Source organism: Aquarana catesbeiana, linkage group LG08 (genome assembly GCF_042186555.1).
Source record: "Aquarana catesbeiana isolate 2022-GZ linkage group LG08, ASM4218655v1, whole genome shotgun sequence".
In the NCBI taxonomy this organism is placed as follows: domain Eukaryota; kingdom Metazoa; phylum Chordata; class Amphibia; order Anura; family Ranidae; genus Aquarana; species Aquarana catesbeiana.
Window position 1 is genome coordinate 245,242,271 of NC_133331.1, and position 21,873 is coordinate 245,264,143.

General features: G+C 46.7%; 1 protein-coding gene across 4 annotated transcripts in view; it reads right to left on the minus strand.

Moving 5' to 3' along the window:
• The window catches only part of SERPING1 (serpin family G member 1), a 512,003-nt gene that overhangs the window by 97,507 nt on the left and 392,623 nt on the right, over positions 1-21,873 (minus strand). For all 4 annotated transcript variants that reach the window (XM_073596975.1, XM_073596977.1, XM_073596976.1 and 1 more), the window contains exon 6: positions 317-539. In XM_073596975.1, the coding sequence (XP_073453076.1) occupies positions 317-539 (223 nt within the window). The remainder of the gene's footprint in view (positions 1-316; positions 540-21,873) is intronic.

Here is a 21,873-nt window from a genome sequence, read left to right on the forward strand (position 1 = left end):
ATCAATATTCAGCAGGCTCAGTAAAAACTAACCTGGTCGTATGGACAGGCCGGCCTGTCGGGTTTTTCCTGAGCAATCATTGTATTCTAAAGGATGGGAAGGCTCTCCGCTGTCAGTATACAATACCACAACGGAAAGGATTTTTTTCGTTCAACTAGCGGGTTAAACGAAAAAAAAAAATTATCCGGTTCCCCCATTCAACATTTGATGTGGATAGGGAAATGGAATCATTTTTTTTCCGTTTAACCCACTAGTTGATCAAAAAAAATTATCACATAAAGGCTGCCTAAGTCTCTAACTTGAAGTCTTCACTCACCAAGTGAACTTAAAGCTTCATTCAATCCAAAGTTGGTATCAATTTTGATCTGAGGAAGAGACACAGATGCTGCTCTAATAGGCGCCTCTTCAAGCTGTTTAATGAGCAGATTCACAATTTCTTGATTTAGACGTTTCTCCATTGTTTTCAGAGCATCTGCTGCATGTCCCAGAGGCAAGAGAATGAGAAGGCTGCAATTGTCTGACAAAGGGAATCGAGCAACCTGAGTGGACAACACACAGTGGCATATTAGGTGATAAAACAGAATCATTTAATTTAACAGCAGTATGTTTTACAACATTTGTCTCTTTCACTATTACGGTCTGTCTTTTTAGACTCATAAACAAGTACTGCCTTTTTAGGAAAAGTACAATATAGTTAAGTTACAACTCCTTTCTGTGCCTGCTATAGCACTTTAACTTGGTTTCAAGGCAAGGGAAAAGACAGACTTTCAGATAATGTGACTAACTGTGATTGACTATCACAGTGGTCAAATGATCAGGAGCTTTTTGACTGAATTTTGACATCTAATTTTGATTTAGTTTTAGTCATAGTCTTGACTAAAATGGCATTTTAGTTTTAGTTGTATTTTGGTCATCTGTATTGTTTTAGTCGAATTTTAGTTGACTAAAATTTCAAATTCATTTTAGTTGACTAAAATCTATTGGGTTTAGTTAAATTATTATTTACATTATTTAAGCATTTCTCTAGAATTTCCAAACTCCTGGAGTAAAAATCTAAAAACATGTTATTTATGGTATTAAGGTTTTTGTACATATACTACAGACACAGATGTAGTCATGTGTTTTTATATATATATATAACATCTTTATAAATAAAACTAAGTTTTTTGTTACAGGAATATTGTTTTGTTGACAAACCGAAGTGTAACTTTAAAATCTTAAAAAACCCCTAAACTAAAAATCAGCGCTTCACTTGCTAAAAATCCCGGTGACGTAACCGGGTGACACCGTCCCCTCTGACGCTACGGGGAAGCCATAGGGATGTCCCCGTGTGTCAGAGGGGGGCGGGGTCACCTGGGGACATCCCTGTGTGGCCCCGCCCTCAGTTATAAAAGAACTGTCACCTGAGAGGACGGTCATTACAGGGAGTGCCTCCCATGGAGGCGGATTGGTGGCGGTGTGTGGGTTTTTTTTTTCTTTCGGTCCGTCGGCTGAGCAAGAGAAGAAGACTTCGTGGGACATTTTTATTTTTTTAATTTTTTAATAAAGGACTTTTCCCAAGCTGTGTCATGTCATTTTTACCATTTTCACACTTTTTTTGTGAAATGGTAGGGGTACACTTGTACCCCATTACCATTTCACACAGGGGGGGAGGCCAGGATCTGGGGGTCTCCTTGTTAAAGGGGGCCTGCAGATTCCGATAAACCCCCTGCCCGCAGACCCCCACAACCACCGGGCAAGGGTTGTGGGGATGAGGCCCTTGTCCCCATCAACATGGGCCTGGTATGGTTTAGGAGGGGGGGCGCTCTCTTGTCCCCCCTCTTTTCCTGCGGCCTGCCAGGTTGCATGCTCGGATAAGGGTCTGGTATGCATTTTTGGGGGGACCCCCACGTCATTTTTTTTTTTTAATTTTGGCGCGGGGTTCCCCTTAATATTCATACCAGACCCAAAGGGCCTGGTAATGGACTGTGGGGGAATCCCATGCCGTTTTTTTCAATGATTTTTATGTGTATTGCCGGGACCGACAATAAATTATAGTCGTGAGTACTTTTAAATGACTTTTTTTTCCTTTAGAAATGTCATTTTGTGCAGGGACTGTTGTAAACACGGGAAACATGCGCCACTTTACAGGCATACTATAGACACCCCCCCCAGGTACAAATTTAAAGGAATATTTTACTTTTATTGTTTCACTTTAAGCATTATTAAAATCACTGCTCCCGAAAAAACGGCCGTTTTTAAAACTTTTTTTTTGCATTGATACATGTCCCCTGGGGCAGGACCCAGGTCCCCAAACACTTTTTATGACTATAACTTGCATATAAGCCTTTAAAATTAGCACTTTTGATTATTCATGTTCGCGTCCCATAGACTTTAACGGTGTTCACGTGTTCGAACAAATTTTTTGCCTGTTTGAGTGTTCTGCTGCGAACTGAACAGGGGGGTGTTCGGCTCATCCCTATCAACCAGGCAGGTTGAGGGGCTCCAGGGGACTTGCTTATTTGGGAGGAAACTGGCTTTTCAGTTTCCTCATTGTTTAGGAAAATCCGTTTTGGGATCTGGAGCCCGGGGATTTCGTAGCGATCCGGGTGGGATGAAATCCCCAGTCCTGGGTCCTGATTTTGAGACTCACCAGCACACTGACTGGTCAGGTGTGTACTGGACTATTTGTAGACACCTGACCATAGTTCTGGGCTCCACCCTCCCGAGGAGTCCAGTCATGCAAGGGAGAAGCATGCACGTCTGCATGGTATAGTTAGACAGAGGGCCCCGGCCTGTGGGCTGAGCAGCACAAAAAGCTGGAAAAGAGGTACAGTGTTTGTACAGGGGCTGAAGCATAAAGCCTGAGCAGCAGTGGCTCGGTATTTTCTGTTTGTAACTTACATTGCTGCTGTGGAAAGCTGCTGTGGAAAGCTGAAACCCCTGAGTGGGCAACTCTTCTGTTATTGGACTTGTTTTGTTTTTCCTTTAATAAACATGGGCCAACAAGCCATTAAAGTGGTTGTAAACCCTTACAACACACTTTTTGCTACAGGTAAGCCTATAATAAGGCTTAGCTGTAGCTACCCCGGATCTCTCCTAAACCTGAACGGTTTAGGAGATATCCCTGTATTTGCATGTGCCAACATCATCGGCAAATGCGCACTGAAGCAAACTGAAGCAACGGCACGCACGTACATTTGTTATGTTTTTTTTAGGTGTGCGGTGTTCCATTCATATGTCTAAGTGGCCCCAATTGAGCTCCTTGAGTGCCACTACATGGCAGCAATGAAACACCAGATTATTGTTTCCTGAAGTTTTTGTTCACTTACACACATCTATCTATCTATCTATCTATCTACATATATACTGTATATGAATTGGATATACCAATCAATGCTGGAACAAGGATAACTGGTGACTAGGGTGAAGATGGGAAATTGTGTCCGTTGGGTAGAAAAGGGGCCAATAGTGGTGAGTGACAAAACATTTGTTATGTTTGTGGCATGCAGTGAAAAGTTTAAATATGTGCACAAATATGTGGCAAAGGAAAAAAAGTCCCTGGGTTGATGGTGTCATGGAAATGAAAGAATGTATCCAAGTTGGTGATGTGAATGGAATTAAAAATGACCCCAGGTCAGTGATGTGACTGGAAAGAAAAATGCCTAAGTTGGTGGTGTCACTGGAAGGAAACAATTGCCCCCATGTTGGTGGTATCATTGGAAGTAAAACAATTACTTGAAAGTAGTGCAGTGCTGTTGTGTGGTGACATGATCTTTCCCTGTTCTTTAGCATCTGCAGGGAAAGATCCTTATATTACTCTGCTGATTTATGCTCTCTACAGTGTAAGTCTGTGTCTGGCCAGCCCTGATTGGTGCTGTGCCAGTCACATGACAAAATAAACACCAGTTTCAGGAGAGCAATTCAAAGTAAATTATAAATATCAAATAACTGTTCTACAGCTCTCAATAAATCTTTATTGATCATCAGATGTGTATTTTTTGTACACTAATATGATGTAAGCAGAGTCAAAGATGATTAACACAAGCTTTCATTTTGTTCAGGTGGCATCTGCAGCCAAGGCCCTTTTTTTACTTTACAGGTATTAGCAATTGCATTTGATATATTTAATACTGGTATATAATAAAACTAAACTTTTTGTAAGTCTTTTAGTGAATGCAATCAGCATACTACAGTATATCCCACCCCCATAGTGTTTAGCAATAGGAGGACATGGAGGAGGAGGTAGGGAGGAGAGCATCATTTACCACTGTGTATATGCCCACATATTTCACTCTACACAAAATAATTGCTTTAGAATCTTTATGGGTATGAACATTCTGTTATATAGCATGTAACAAGAGTTTTTAATAGTCTGGATTTAATGACACTTTAAAAAAAAATCCAAAAAGAAAGCGCCTCTTAAGTATCATTGGTTTATTAAAGTAATTTTTTTTTTATGTATACATGGAGAGCTGACTTCACTCTACAGAAAGCTGCCCTTGGTATCCTGGCTGCACAGATCCCCCACATCTATCCATCTTCATTACGGATGATCTACACATTATAGACTTTTTTCTGGACTATTTTTATGGGCCACTGTTTATTGTTTTTTACCCTCTCTATAGATTATTTGACCTATCATCGTATAGATAGAGAGAGATATATATTTAGATACTTATTTTAACGTTATTTTACTGTTATATCCACGGACTTGAGCGCTGTTACATCATATATTTTATTAATGACACTTTAAGGCCTTCCACAGTTTCATCGCAAGTAAGTTTAGAGTCCCATTTTAAAGACGCTGGTAGAACTATGTTCAATTACACCTCCGCCAAAGTTGCAGACTTTTTTCCCAATATGTATATTAATTCAGATGAATTCATAATTTGCACTAACCACAAGTGGGATAGTGCTAAAAAAAATCCCTTGAAGTTATATGACCCAGAATTTGATGGTGGTGCTATCTGGACATGTTTGCTGTCTATTGCTACTTGGCTACTTCTTTCCACTCTTTAGGGTTGGTGGGAAACTGTAAGGAAATAGATATAAAAGTTAGATCAACAGTTACAAAAGCAATACACATTTAGCATGAGAGTATACATTAGCCTTTCTCAACCGGGTGTCATCTGAGATCGTCAGGGTTGCCGCGGAATCCTTGTTGAGAATAGCATTCAGACCACACCTAACTCCCACTGCTCTGCCGAACGGTGCATTGACAGAGTAGGAGCTCGATCATGACAGCCAGAAGGTGCAACTTTGCCAGTGCGCGGTGTCCTGCACCAACCAGGAGGCGACTGAATCCCTCTTGCAGTGCCGGAGGAAGTGTCTGGATGATCAGGGGAGTCTTGGCAGATAGGGGTGCTGGTAGCGGGGGGTGGAGTTCCTGGCTGCCTCTGCTGGGGAAGATCTGTTGGAGGCAAAGGAGATGCTGAGAAGAGATGTGGGAAAGGAGATTACTGACACCACCAACAGAGATGTAATCTGTGCTCTGAGGCTAACAAGACCAGATCCCAGAGGTGACAGGCAGGGACAGTGTCCAGGACAGCCTGCTCTGTACTCTGTTACGTGCAGGCTGCCATTGCTTTCATAATGGAGTAGAGTTGTCTGACAAGTGAGAAACTGGTGCCCAGGTATTGCTGGTGACATGGGGGAGCCCAGGTGGTACTTAGATGTTGGTGACATGGAGGTACCGACAGGGTGCCCAGGTGTTACAGGTGACATAGCGGTCCCCAGGTGTTGCAGGCGACATCCAGACTTGCACGACATGATGGTGGTAGGAGTCACGGGGTGTTCAGATCTGTGTGGCTCAATGCTGCGTTCGGGGCAGATGCCCTTTTATAATATCGTGCAGCACCGAAAATGTACTGTGTTTGCCAATTAAGAATTAATGGCACCCCAGCACATCGGGTAAAGAAAAGGTTGTTAATTTGTGTGTCGGGAAGAGATGTGATTTTGTGTGCCCCGAAACTAAAAATACTTTTCAAGGGTGCCTTGACTGAAGAAAGGTTGAGAAACACTCAAACACAATGCTGGGGTGCAAGATGAATTATGCGAATGTGTACGTAATCTTTGGTTTTTGACCATTTTTTGATATTCATGTGTTCAGGTATATAGTAGCATTAAAAATACATTTACTGTACTAATATGTATACACATGATAAATGCACGGTAGTTATTTCATAATTTTGTACATAAATATATAAAACAGTATAAATGCACTGTACCTTGATATATTCATCCTGTAAAACTTTGATGAGAGCCCTGCGGATCTCCAGTAATATTTGTGCTTGTGTACACTTCAAATTCTGAAGGCAGCTCTCTGTGGCCAGAAAGCATAGTTACTTTGTTCAGCACTTATAGAGCGCCGCAGTAGGGAGTTCTTTTTTTTTTGAATGAGAGGTGTCACAGCAGACAGTATTTGCTGGAAGCATTCATCAGTCATTTGCAAATGATTTCTAAATTCATCAGGATTGTTCTCCTCTATTAACTCATGCGGGAGATCCATATGGGAAAATTGCTCTCGGTTGCGCTGCCATTTTTTTTCATTAAATCCTATGCCTTGCCTCGTTGTCTTCTTAAGTTGTTTCTGGATTGCTAGCTCTCCCTGTACAACAATTGCCTTGGAGGAACTCTGTTGTGCATCTGGAATGTACATTGTAATAACTCGGACGTATAGAATTAACAATCCCGCATACTTGCAACAAATCAATAATAACTCTTCGGTAATTGGAATGTATTATGTGGCTGTAGAGAGTGCCTAGAGAAAGGAAAGTCACTTCCAATTATACGCTGGAATTTAAATATGTACTTAGGGAATTTACTGCTGTCATTCAAAAATATTCGTACCATTAATGTCTTGTTTTGAACATATAAAAAACGTTCCAAAAAAAGTGATTTTTTTGTTGCTCCCTGTAAAATCTCTTTCTCTGAGTTTGACGGACACAGCCTCTTCTTATTCTTGACCAAAGGGTTTATAGAGCCACCTACAGGAATAGGATACTAAGCAGAAAAGAAACTTGGCACCACCTATGGACAGCCCTGTCTGGTATAAGCCCCCTTTCTGCTATAGGCAAGCCAGTTAGTAACAAGCAGTACCCACAAACAACAAAGAGGGGGGGTGCTGTGTCCGTCAATGGCTCAGAGAAAGGGATTTTACGGTGAGTTAGAAAAAATCCCATCTTCTCTTCCATTCGTTGACAGACACAGCCTCTTCTTATTCTTGACCATAGGGACGTCCTGAAGCAGTGCTCACAAAAGAGGGGAGGAAAACAGGAGTCAAAACAGCCAACATGTTCCCAAACAGGAACTGCCTTGCAAGAGGAACAGAAAACCTCAAACAGCCACCTGCAAAACTTTAAGGCTAAAAAAAGCATCTGTATTTGCAAACATATACACCTTAGAAAGCTTAGTAAAATTATGCACAGATGAACATGTAGCCACCTTACAAACTTGAGATGATAATGCCTGCTTGTGAAACACCTAGGTGGCACTAATTACCCTGTTAAAATGTGCCATAATGGGGAAAGAAGAAATCTGCCCCTTAGGCTACTTTCACAATGGGGATCTTTATAGGTGCTATAGCGCTAAAAATATCGCCTGCAAAGCCCCTGTAAAGTGCCTCTCCTGTCACTCCAGTGTGAGAGGGCTTTCACACTGGAGCCTTTAAAAAAAGTCCTGCAAGCAGCATATTTGAAGCACTTTAGGTGCGCCGACAACGCTTTTAACCCCTTATTCAGTCGCTAACAGACGTTAAAAGCTCCCCGCTAGCGGCCGAAAAGTGCAGCACAGAACAGCGGTAAAGCGCCGCTAAAACTAGCGGCGCTTTTACCGTCAACGCCCCACGCCTCAGTGTGAAAGTGACCTTAATGCTGTATGGCTGAACCACCGTCTGCCTGATCCCCTAGAAATGGTGGCAGAGGTGGCCGCCAAGTCCTTTCTTGACGAAATGCCAGGACCAAATCGAATTCAGTGCAACCTCCTTAGGGTGCAAAGGGCATGGACACAGGGAAGGCATGTCGATGTCCTGATTCAAATGAAAATCAGACACCACCTTCGGAAGTAAAGAATGACATGGATGGAGAACCACCTTTTTCTTGTGCAAGACCAAATAAAGAGACCTACAGGACAAGGCCACCAGCTTCAACACTCAGCGTGCAGATGTGATAGCTACTAAAAACTAAGCCACTTCTGAGACAGCATCAGCAAGGGAAGATCCCTAATGTTCTTAAACTGAGGCTTCTTTGATTGAAAGAACCAAATTCAAATCCCACGGTATTAAAAGAAAAGGTTTCGGAGGGACCACATGTCGAACCACCTAAATGACAGTATGAATCAAGGAGTGCATGGCCAGGGGTCACTGAAAGAAAATCACCTTTAATAGTACTTAAGGCAAGCTTTTTCTCCATGCCCCATTGAAGAAGGGCCAAAACCTTAGTCACCAAGTAAGATCGCGGATGGAATTTAAGGATCCAACCAAACTCCTTTAGAGTACGGAGCGTGATCTCCACATTGTCCATTAGGGCTGAGTGAGTCTCCGCCCTTAAAAGCAGGTCATTCAGATAGGCAATCCCCTATTGTCTCATGAAAGGCTAGAATCAGAGTTGGCACCTTGGTGAAAATTGGAGGAGCAGAGGTAAGACCCGAAGGGCATTGCCACAAACTGATAATGTGCCTCCCCTACAGCGGCGGCCTGGATGCCCAAGTTGGCACTGCCGCAGCCCTGGCTCAGCGCACTCCACGGGCTGCAGAGAAGCTTAAGGATGGGAGCAGCAAGAACACCCTGAAAACACAGGGTAAGGATCAGACAAGAGACATGCTATATTATGCCCAAAAACTGTGGCTTGCTGAGACTGACCGTGGGGAGGCTGCTGAGTGCTGGGTCTGATGGTCAGCATGCACAAGGAGAGAGAGGGCAGGCTGAGGAAGCCAGGCTGAGCAGCCATGATGATGATGACTCTCAGACTCCCCTGCTTACTGATTCTGTACAGGATGAACAAGAGCAGCCTACATTAGCATAAATACTGAGGGCAGTGCATATGTGCACGGCTTCGGTCAATACATTAAAAGATCAGTTTAGGGGCCTGCGAAAGGAGGCGCCGCTGCTGCGTCAGGACCTCCAAAATATCCGGGAAAGGACGACTGCTGTGGAAAGCAGAGTCAGTGATATTGACGATAAACTGCCACCTTTGGCTAGAGAAGCCCACCACCTTCGTAGAAAGCTGGCTTCTAGATTTGTTCAGTAAGGAGGCTTTCTCCCCCTTTTTCACCATTGAAAGGGCTCACCACACTCTGGGTCGGCCACTCCCCTCGGGGACCCCCCCTCTGCACAGGTACAGAGAAGCTGTGCTAGGTTTGCTGATGTAAAGGGACACCTGCGTAATTTGCAACTCTCCTATGCTATGCTGTACCCTGCAAAACGCCTACGCCATTGCCGGAATAATGATGCAGGTGAATGAACCGTATGAAATCCTTTGTTGTCACGCATGGCTGGTCCAAAGTCACTTGGTGGGCTTTTTTTTTCTATCCTTTTACTCTCCAAGTCCATCCTATTTTGCTGGGGGACATGATATTGCTACATGCACTAGGAATTCCACTGTGACTTCACTACTTGTTTATTTCTTTCAATGCAACAGCAGTTTCATCTGCCTACTTCTGTAGAACTTTAAAACTTTAGGATCTGCACTGTTGGAGGACCTGTTTTTTTTTTTTTGGGGGGGGGGGGGGGTTCTTTTCTTATTTGATTGTTTTGGCAATTGTCTGGACTTTATGAGGCTTATCACAGGCCTGGTTGCAGTAGTTGGCATGGTTGTGCCGTATTGTTCTTCATTATGGTACACAGCCTTATGTCAGGGGCTGAGCAATATGTGGAGTAATTCTGGAAATTTGCTCAGTCAGAACATTCTCTGCTCTGGTTGCTTTGTGCTGCCATAGTGCCCAATGTACTATCATGAGAAATATGTGCCTGTCTTTATTGCTAAGTGTACACGCACCATGACGGAAATCCCTGTGATTTCATGGAATATTAGAGGCTTAAAGCACCCCTCTTAAGCAAACAATGTTTCTTACCTGCCTTAAAAAGTTTCATCCTGCCATTTTTTGTTTTCAGGAAATGCATTTGACGGTGGACACTAAGAGCTGCTTGCGATATCTTTGGGTGGGATGGGCGTACCACTCCACTCACACCTCATTTTCTCAGGGGAAGAGTGTATTGGTGCATGGCTCCTTGGATTATCAGGAATATAATGTTAATGTTGACTCTGAGGGACGTTTTGTTTTCTTATATTGTCGTATTGGGGTTTTGCAGTGTATTTTGGCTTGTATTTACAGACCCCCAGCCTTTCACTGTGCTGGTGCTTCAACTCCTCCTATCCTATCTTGAAGGGAAGCTGGACCTCCTGTTGCTGATAGTGGGAGATTTTAGCTGTTGAATTCATGTATAGATAAGCACCCAGCTCCGAGGGATCTCATTCCTTGGAGAGAGACCTCTCTGTTCCAGTAAATGACTGAGGTGGGATGGGTTGATTTTTGGTGACACAGAAATTTTTTCGATAAACAATTCTCTTGCTTTTCCAAAACCCACGGTACTTTGTCCAGGATTGATCTGGTGATAGTAAATTTGGCCATGCTCCCATCTATCTCTGAGCTTTCAATAATGTGCCTCCCCTACCGCAAAATATAGGAAACATTGGTGCCCTGTGCAAACTGAAATGTGTGGGTACACTTACTTGATGTCTATAGAGGCTAGGAAATGCTCCTGATGAAGGGAGGCCACCACAGACCGGATGGATTCCATCTTTAACTTCTGCACCCTCACTTAGCAATTAGCCTTGAGGTCCAAAATCAAGCAAACTTCTTCCTTCCTTCTATCTTGGGTAGTGTAAACAGTTTGGGGTAAAACCCCCGAAGCCTTTCCAAAATCGAAATTTGAGCAATCACCCCCTGAAACAGGAGAGATGTGGAAAGAACCTCTCTGGTGGACAAGGACAAAATTCTCATTTGTAACTGGACGAAATCAGCTTGTGGACCCACTTTTTGTGATAAACCGTAAGGTCCACGGGCCTGCAAACCAGCAAAGATGACCCCCACCCTGGAGATGGGTGGGGGCATGCCTTCATGCCGAGGAGGACTTCTTTGCAGCTTGCTGCCTTTGGCAGAGAATGTAGAGGAAAGAAAAAGATTTGACGAAGGACCGCATTTTCAACAAGGTTCCTTCCCCTTCCTGGACTGTGGAAGGAAAGTACTCTTCCCCCAGTGAGATTCTTTATGATTTAATCCAGGGTGGCTCAAAAAAGACCTCCAAAAAAGGCCTCCAGAAAGGGGTCAAGTGTGATCCTGCAAATCTATTAGTAAAAAAAAGCACCCACCAGAGAGGCATCACCAGGGAAGCCCACCAGAAAAAAATCAGTGGAGTGGAGATATACCCTAGCAGGACTCACCGCCACTCAGAATTAGGTAGAGAGAGCCTGGAAGCTGCCACACCACAAGAGCGCTGGGTGCCATGTGCAGAGCATACCAGACCACCAGGAACCCAGGAAGAACTGCCTAATAGCAAGCAGGGAAATGCTAGAGGGGAGTAAGATGGGCGCCGCCAGGGTATTCCAAGAACATGACTGCAGAAATCCTCGTTTACAGAAGGCTGGTGCACACAGCCTATGAGGCCACCCAAAAGTGGCTGCCACAGGACCACAGAAAAATTGCCTCTAGGAACCACCAGGCAACGTCAGTCAAACAAAAGGGAAGCTGCCCGTCACAACCGAGAAAGGAAAGGTGCTCGCCGAGTAGCTGCAGGTACCAGGGTGCACTATAAACCAAATAATGCTATCGCCCCCCTCCCCCAGCTACAAACATTAAAGACTGCAGGAAATATCAGGCTTCCCTGCCCTACAGCCATTAACCCTCCATGGACAGAATCCATGGCACTGTGCCCGCCCTCCAGCAGCCAGTTAACCCTGTATGGACCAGGAGGAAAGGTGGGAGATTCCCAGCCCCAACCACCGCACAGTGAGCCATCCAGTAAAGGGAGCACAGCCCTGGGGATGAAGGGGGGAAGAAAGGTAGCAGGGAAAGCCTGAAGTGAAGGAAGGGAACCCCTGCAGGGCTGACCATCCCATGGACCACCTACGCCCTAAAAAAAGGGAGGGGGGATACCAATCTGATGGAGAGCGGGTGACAGATCCTCCTCTCCACCGAAAGATGGGGGGACTGTTGGTCAGGGTAGGGCTGTGACACAGACTGGTGAACGATCATATGTGCACCCATGAGATATTTAGCCAGGACGGGGCTTGTGGAAGCCAACCCAGCACTTAGCTGAAGCTCTGCATGTACTCATTGGCCGCACTGCGGTGACCACTGGATCTATATTGTCCAGCCCAGCTGTTGATTGAATATCTCTGCAGGAAAAAAATCCCAGGAAAAAGAAAAAAAAAAAAAAGACCACCACAGGTCCCAGCAAGGAACTACAGTGGAACCTCGGATTACGAGCGTAATCCGTTCCAGGAGTATGCTCATAATCCAAAGTACTCACATATCAAAGCAAGTTTTCCCATTGAAGTCAATGGAAATGAAAATAATTTGTTCCGCATTGACTTCAATGGGATGCAATACCGCATGCGGCCAGAGGCGAGGGGCGCCGGAGAGCCTCGGAAATGGCCGAAAAGGCCTGAGCACACTTCGGCTGACCTCGGCAAACCTCGGAAAGACTTTCCGAGGTTTGCCGAGGTCAGTCGGACTGTCCTCGGGCCTTTCTGTGCATTTCTGAATGCCGACGATCGGCGCTGTTCGGCTCCGGTGCCCCCACTTCAGGCCAAAAGCGGTACTGCACACCGCTTTTGGCCTGAATCCTGCTTGTTTTGGGACAACACTCGCAAACCGACAGTGCTCGTTTTGCGAAACGCTCGTTAACCACGTTACTCGCAAACCGAGGTTCCACTGTAGGTCATTACTTCTAAAACACTAGGCAGAAATAACTGGCTTGCCTATAGCAGAGAGGGGGTTTATACCAGCTAGGACTGCTCATAGGCGATGCTGAGTTTTTTCTACTAGTGTGTAGGAATAAGCTCCACCACTGGCCATGGTATGTATGTTCAAAGTTTTTACATAATAAAGGACATACTTTTTTTGCATGAGATCTGGACACACTTCTTTTTTTTTATTGTAATTGTTCTAATTTGTGGATGACTTCTATTTGTCTGGAACTCCAGAACATACCTAACCTCTCGGTCTATGAACACTCCTCACTCAGTGAGGCCCGAACGAGAGAAAAGAAGAGAAAATAGAGAAGGGCCGGGCATGACAGTGTGAAAAGGGGAGCTCACGCTGCTGAACATCACAGCACCATGGCCGACATCAATCTGATTAAGGCCAGCTGCCGCGACCAAGGTGGAGTGGCTGCACAGCCAGGTGTCCTCCCTTTTACAGGACCAGGCATCTGGGTCAGCAGTGAGGGGGCAGGAGTCCCAACGGGCTCGAAGGTCTAGGCATCCGGAGTGTTTTTCAATGGAACTCTCCCCCAGAGCTTTGCGCCACGGTAGGAGCCCCACATGGGACCCGTCAGGCCCACCGGCGAAGCGCCCCTCGGCTTCCTGGACGGAATCCTCGCCATCGGCGGGTGGGGCTACTGGACGCGCACGTTTGGCGGACATGTCCGGGACGCCTCCCCCTCAGTGGTGTCTGCTCGTGAGGAGTCTCTCCGAGTCTCTCTCGGAGAGGCTCACCGAGTCTACAGGGGATCGGCATGGCTACTGTACAACGAGCAGTTCCGGCAGCGTAGGGCTGTCCATCCGTCTCTGTGCTGGGACCACAAAGACATTAGCCTCTGGATGCGTCTTATTTCCTCAGCTCGGGCCCAGAGTCAGTTTTTTCCAGGGGGGGGCGGGGTGCACCTTCCCCAGGACAACCGGCTGGTAAAAAATGGGGTCTCTGCTGGCAGTACAAAGTGGGATCATGTAAGTTTCGGGGATCATGCCGTTTTAAACATGAGTTCTCCGGCTGTGGAGGTTCACATCCCATGTCCCGCTGCTTCAAAAAAGGTAGGGGCCGTGCCGGAGAGTTTGCTAACAAGAGGGATGATGCCGTTGAGGGGGGAAAGGATGCAACATTTCCTTAATAAGTATCCGGACCAGGACACGGTGAGGCTGTTTGGCGCAGGATTCGTGGACGGTTTTAGGATCCCATGTTCAATGGCTGCTGTCCCGCCTATGGCGTGGAATTTGCGTTCTGCATTGCAGCATTCTGGGGTGGTTTCGGAGAAGTTGGCTAAGGAAGTTGCACTAGGTCGCATGGGCTGGCCATTCTCGGTTAAGCCTTTGCTGGACTTGGGGATTTCACCTCTGGGGGTGGTGCCTAAGAAGGAGCTGCACAAGTTTTGCCTTATTCACCAGCTGTCTTTCACAAGGGAGGTTCAGTCAATGATGCTATAAATCTGGAAACATGTTTGGTGTCATATACTTCTTTTGACGCAGCAGTTGGTTGGGTTTGCCAATATAGTAAAGGGGCGCTGATGGCAAAATCCGACATTGAATCCGCTTTTTGCTTGCTTCCAGTCCATCCAGACAGTTTGTCTGCTTGGGTTCTGCTGGCAAGAGGAATTTTACATGGATCGCTGCCTGCCAATGGGCTGCTCCATTTCCTGCTCCTTGTTCGAAACGTTCAGCTCTTTTGTTAAATGGGTGGTTTGTGACGTATTGGGTCTGAATTCCGCCATTCGTTATTTGGATGATTTCCTTTGCGTGGGGCCGCCTTCATCTAATGTGTGTGCGATACTTCTGTCCATGTTGCAGGACATTGTGGGTAGATTCGGTATTCCATTGGCTGCGGATAAGAAGGAGGGCCTGACTATAGTGATCAGTTTTTTGGGCATAGTTCCTGACTTGGGCACTATGGGAGTATCGCCTGTAGGAGGATAAATTGGTGGCGCTCAAGATGGAGATTCAGGGGACTTTGGGACGGCGCTAGATTCAGCTTCAGAAGCTCCAATCCCTGTTGGGAAAGTTTAATTTTGCATGTCGCATTATTCCCATGGGTAGGGTGTTTTGCCGATGGCTGTCGGCGGCTACTGCAGGGGTTAAGGCCCCAACCCATTTTATCAATAAGGAACATCAAGAGGACTTGAGGGTGTGGCACACGTTTTTGGAATCCTATGATGGTCGATCGGTTTGGAAGTCGGGTGAGCAACTTTGACTTGGAGCTGTTTACGGACGCAGCCGGGTTAACAAGTTATGGGGCTTTCTATCAGGGTCACTGGAGCTTGGAACCTTGGCTGTGTTCCTGGGTAGACGCGGGCTTTCTACGTAATCAGATGGTCTGTGAGTGAGTCCACGTGGGCGGCCTACGCCAAGGTATGGCAGGAATGGTTGGGGATGGTTCAGCAAGCTGGGGTTGGGCAGGACGGTCTGGAGGTGAGGCTGCTGGTTCTTTACCTTGTTTCCAGAAACCTGGAGCGAGGTGTGTCGGTGTCACGAAGATCCTGCCAGTAATCGGCGATCCAGACGCACGGGAACACGGCCACGGGTTCTACCACGCATGCGCGCACGTTCACGGGTGCTGTCACGCGCGCGCACTCCCGCTGGTGTCAGGCGGGCTATTTAAACCGGCCGGTCACATTCAATCCCTGCTGTCTGCTCTACAGTGTTCCATGTGCCAAAACCTGATCTGACCTGTGTACTCTGTTATCTGACCCGGCTTCCTGTTAGACCATCCTGCTATCTGCCTGCACCAGACCCTCTTGGCTTGCCTGACCATCCTTCTGTGTATTCCCTGGTACCTCTGCTGCTCGACCGATACCGACCACCTGCTTGTTTGACCATCCCTCTGCCTGATACCAGTATCCAGTCTGTTTTCCTGCTGCTTGTTCCTGGTTCCAGCCAGTGTTCCAGACTACTACCTGCTGCTTGTTCCTGGTTCCAGCCCAGCGTTCCAGGCTACTACCTGCTGCTTTGTTCCTGGTTCCAGCCAGCATTCCAGACTACTACCTGCTGCTTGTTCCTGGATTCCAGCCCAGCGTTCCAGGCTACTGCCTGCTGTTTGTTCCTGGTTCCAGTCCAGCGTTCCAGTCTACTACCTGCTGCTTGTTCCTGGTTCCAGTCCAGCGTTCCAGTCTACTACCTGCTGCTTTGTTCCTGGTTCCAGCCCAGCGTTCCAGTCTACTACCTACTGCTTGTTCCTGATTCCAGCCCAGCTCTTCAGTTCCTGCCTACTTACCTGCTGTGGTTCCTGGTCCACTCTGCATTCCAGTCTCCAGTCTCCTCTTCGGCTTCAGGTTCCAGAGGGTGCCACCACTCCTGAACTTCTGGTGACTGTTGATCCTGCCAGGCACCCATACCACTCCTCACTCCTGGCCCTCTGTCTCCATTCCAGAGGAACGGGAGTGGGAGCTGTAAGGGAGGTCTTTCTCTGCACTTCAGGCTCAAAACCTACCAGGTACGTGACAGTAGCAGACAGCCATGTCTGAGCCTGAGCAGGGAACCTCTTCCATGGAGGAACTTTGTGCACACCTGGCAGGTTTGACTGAAGCAGTCAAGAATCTGCAGCAAGGATACACCAGGCTGGAGGAACGAGTGCTAACCTTGTCTAATCCCATTGGGGTCCAGGGAGTTCCTCCTGCTTCTGCTCCTTCAGTTGGGCCTTCCTCAACGGTGGTGATGCTCCCTCCAGAACCCAAAGTCCCGACACCTGAACGATTCTCCGGGGATCGTCATAAATTCAGGGCCTTCTGCAACTCCTGTGAATTGTTCTTTGCTCTTCAGCCACGTACCTTTTCCCTGGAGGCTACCAAGATGGGCTACATAATTTCTCTGCTTTCTGGTGACCCCCAAACCTTGGCCCATCGCCTCTTGGAGCAAAAGGACGTATCCCTGACCAATCTCTCCACCTACTTTGATGCATTAGGTCAGTTAAACGATGACCCCCAGCTGTCCGTGACTGCAGAGGAGGCTCTGCACACCCTTCAACAGGGTCGCAGGGCAGCAGAGGACTATGTGGCTGAATTCAGAAGGTGGAGTGCGGACACAAACTGGAATGATGCGGCTCTCCGCTATCAGTTTCGAATGGGACTCTCTGACTCTTTGAAGGATGAATTGGCCAGGGTGGGTACACCACAGACTTTAAATGCCTTGATCGATCTAGCCATTCAGATCAATCGACGCCTAAGAGAACGTAGGACTGAGCGAGCTATGGGATCTTCTCGCCCAACTTGGGTTACCCCTAAAGTTTTTCATCATACCTCACCAACACCACCCACCTCCACGTTTAACCCACCTGAGCCAATGCAATTAGGGGTCCTGCGGCCTTCTCTTACCCAGGAGGAACGACAACGTTGTTGAGTGAATAATTTGTGCCTGTACTGCGGGGAACCTGGGCACTATGTCAGGAACTGTCCCCTTAAACTCCGTAAGTGCCTATCCCTGTCCACTGACTATGTTGCACCTCTGACCAAGAATACTACTCACCTTGCTCTCTCTATCCTGTTACAGCTTCCAGGAGAGACTCTGCAAATAACCGCCATTATTGACTCTGGAGCTTGCAGTTGTTTCATGGATTCTCTTTTTGCTACCCAACACCAGATACCTTTGTTGCCTAAGGCCCATGGACTTTCCATTCATCTAGCTGATGGAACCGCCATCAAATCTGTTACCCAAGAGACTGTTCCAATACCCGTTTCTATCTCCAATTCTCATAAAGAACTGCTACGCCTGGATATCATCGCCTCACCCCTGTTTCCCATAATCCTAGGCATGCCCTGGTTACAGGCTCAAAATCCTGACATTAATTGGACCACAGGTGAGGTTACCTTTTCTTCTTCATATTGCCAACAGTCTTGCAGAATTCAGAACGCTCAGGAGAACCCTACCTTGCTCTGCCTAGATACTGATCCCAGTCTACATCTCTCCATCCCTTCAGCTTATCATGATTTCTTAGATGTATTCAGCAAGCAGGGGGCAGAAGTCTTACCTCCTCACTGGGCCTATGACTGCCCTATCGAATTACTTCCCGGTGCTGAGATTCCCTTTGGAAGACTCTTCCCTTTGACTGAAGTAGAACAAGGGGCATTAAAGAAATATATCAATGAGAACCTAAAGAAAGGCTTCATTCGTCCGTCCCCGTCTCCAGCAGGTGCAGGCATCTTCTTTGTACAGAAGATAGATAAAACCCTCAGACCATGTTTGGATTACCGCAAACTAAATAAAATCACTGTAAAAAAACGTTACCCTCTTCCTCTGGTACCAGAGTTGTTCCAAAGACTTGGGACGGCCATCATATTTACTAAGCTTGACCTCCGCGGAGCCTACAATTTAGTTCGTATTAGGGACGGAGATGAATGGAAGACCGCCTTTCGTACCCGTTATGGACATTTTGAGTACCTAGTGATGCCTTTTGGTCTGTGCAATGCCCCTGCTACATTTCAATATTTCATCAATGATGTTTTACGAGACTTTCTAGATCTGTTCGTTATCGTCTATTTAGACGACATATTCATTTTTTCTTGTTCCCTTGAATCTCACCACAGGCACGTCAGAAGTGTGTTGGGCCGGCTTCGACAACACGGCTTATATGCAAAAGATGAGAAGTGTGAATTTGAACAGGAAAGTATTCAATTTTTGGGGTTAATCATTTCCAGTAAAGGCATTAGGATGGACCCTCAAAAGGTCGCTGCAGTTTTAGATTGGCCAGTCCCGACAGACAAGAAGGGAATCCAGCGATTCTTTGGATTCGCTAATTTTTACCGTAAATTTATTAAGGGGTTCTCAGCCATCATTACACCCATCACACAGCTAACTAAACAAGGTACACGCTTCCACTGGTCTGCTGAAGCCCAAAAGGCTTTTGAGACCCTCAAGGGCCTTTTTACTTCCGCCTCCGTACTAAAGCATCCAGATTCCTCTCTGCCGTTCGTACTAGAGGTGGACGCATCTGAAATTGCAGTAGGGGCAGTGTTGTCCCAAAGACAGGGAACTAAGGCCCTGTTATATTCTGTGGCCTTCTTCTCTCGTAAACTGTCCACGGCAGAGAGAAATTATGATGTAGGTGACAGAGTTGTTGGCAATCAAATCAGCGTTAGAGGAGTGGCGCTATCTGCTGGAAGGTGCCGCTCACCCAGTCTTAATTTTTACAGATCATAAGAACCTGGAGTATTTGAGATCTGCAAAACGGTTGAAGTCACGTCAGGCCAGGTGGGCTCTCTTTTTCTCCAGGTTCTCCTTTCATGTCACTTACCGCCCTGGCTCCAAAAAATACCAAACCTGATGCCCTATCCAGGATGTTTCACAAGTCCCAAGAGGTTTCCCCTCCGGACACCATTCTGTCCCCGGGGAATTTTCTTTTGCTTCAGGGAAACCTGCTTTTCCAGATTAAGCAGGCTTCCGTGGAATTGGGATCTTCCATTAGGTCAGAACTCCAAGTTAAGGATGGGTTACTGTGGCACGAGAATAGGATTTTTATACCTGAAACACTACGAGTTCCAGTACTAGAACTCTGTCATGATCATGCATTGGCTGGGCATTTTTGCGTGGCTAAGACCACTGATCTGGTACAGCGTACCTTCTGGTGGCCTCAGTTACACGAAGATTGTAGGAAATTTGTTGAGTCCGGTACCACCTGTATTAGGAACAAGGGGCACAGAACCAAGGCATGGGGATTGCTAAAACTATTGCCTGTCCCAGATAGGCCATGGAAAATGCTTTCTATAGACTTTATTGTGGAATTACCTCCGGCCGGGGGCTTCACCTCGATTTTTGTCATAGTGGACCGGCTGTCAAAAATGGCCCACTTTGTCCCAATGAAGGGCACTCCTTCAGCTACAGAAACGGCACAGGCATTCATTAAAGAAGTCATCAGGCTCCATGGGGTATCGGTCAATATTGTTTCAGATCGGGGGGTACAGTTTACCTCCCGATTCTGGAGGTCTCTGTGCAAAACACTGAACATTGAGCTTTCATTCTCATCTGCTTATCATCCCCAGACTAATGGGCAAACATAGAGAACAAACCAGACTCTTGAACAATATTTACGCTGTTTTTCTTCTTTTGCCCAAGATGATTGGATTTCTGTTCTCCCATTGGCTGAATTCGCCTACAACAATTCTATTAATTCCGCTATCAAACAAACTCCATTTTTTGCGAATTATGGTTTCCACCCTTCATTTTTGCCTAATTCTCTTCCAGAGTGTACAGTACCCGCAGTTCAGGAGAAGTTGAATTTCTTTACTTCCAACAACCAAGTTTTACAGGAGACCATGACCAGGACCCAGGAATATAATAAAGCAATCTTGGATAAGAAGAGGCGAGGTGAGCTGTTACTTACACCCGGGGACCAGGTATGGTTATCTACAGTAAATCTCAGGATGGCTTGCCCTTCAAAGAAATTGGGTCCCAAGTTTCTTGGACCATTCCCTGTCAAGCGGAGAATTAATGAGGTGGCATACGAACTTGAACTCCCGGATTCACTAAAAGTGCATCCAGTATTTCATGTGTCTCTGCTCAGACCCTCTATTTCTAATCCATTTCCAGGCCGAAGTACGGATCCTCCTGATCCAATTTTGGTAGATGGGGAGGAGGAATTCGAGGTGGAAGCTATCATGGACCATAGGAAAAGAGGTAACCAAAATCAATTTCTGATAAAATGGAGGGGGTTTGGCCCAGGAGAAAATTCATGGGAACCTGAGGACAATATTCATGCTGAAGATCTGTTGCAATCTTTTAAAAGGTTCCATCCAGAGAAATTCCTCCAAAGGGGCATCCGGAGCATCATGAAGATCCTGCCAGTAATCAGCGATCCAGACGCACGGGACCATGGCCACAGGTTCTACCGCGCATGCGCGCACGTTCACGGGTGCTGTCACGCATGGGCACGCGCATTCCGCTGGTGTCGGGCGGGCTATTTAAACTGGCCGGACTTTCATTCATTTCCCGCTGTCTGCTCTACAGCGTTCTGTGTGCCAAAACCTGATCTGACCTATGTACTCTGTTATCTGACCCGGCTTCCTGTTAGACCATCCTGCTATCCGCCTGCACCAGACCCTCTTCGCTTGCCTGACCATCCTTCTGTGTATTCCCTGGTACCTCTGCTGCTCGACCGATACCGACCACCGGCTTGTTTGACCATCCCTCTGCCTGATACCAGTATCCAGTCTGTTTTCCTGCTGTTTGTTCCTGGTTCCAGCCAGAGTTCCAGACTACTACCTGCTGCTTGTTCCTGGTTCCAGCCCAGCGTTCCAGGCTACTACCTGCTGCTTTGTTCCTGGTTCCAGCCAGTGTTCCAGACTACTACCTGCTGCTTGTTCCTGGTTCCAGCCAGTGTTCCAGGCTACTGCCTGCTGTTTTTTCCTGATTCCAGTCCAGCGTTCCAGTCTACTACCTGCTGCTTGTTCCTGGTTCCAGTCCAGCGTTCCAGTCTACTACCTGCTGCTTTGTTCCTGGTTCCAGCCCAGCGTTCCAGTCTACTACCTACTGCTTGTTCCTGGTTCCAGTCCAGCTCTTCAGTTCCTGCCTACTTACCTGCTGTGGTTCCTGGTCCACTCTGCATTCCAGTCTCCAGTCTCCTCTTCAGCTTCAGGTTCCAGAGGGTGCCACCACTCCTGAACTTCTGGTGACTGTTGATCCTGCCAGGCACCCATACAACTCCTCACCCCTGGGCCCTCTGTCTCCATTCCAGAGGAACGGGAGTGGGAGCTGTAAGGGAGGTCTTTCTCTGCACTTCAGGCTCAAAACCTACCAGGTACGTGACAGTCGGTGTCTGCCATTGAGCGGAAACTGACTGGCTTGGTGTTTTTCTTCAAATTACAGGGCATGGTGGATTTTACAACAGATTTTTGGGTCCGTGGTGTAAATGAGAAGTTACGCTGACCCCAAGAAAAAATATATGTGAACAAGTGGTGAAAAGCTGCTAGCACACAAA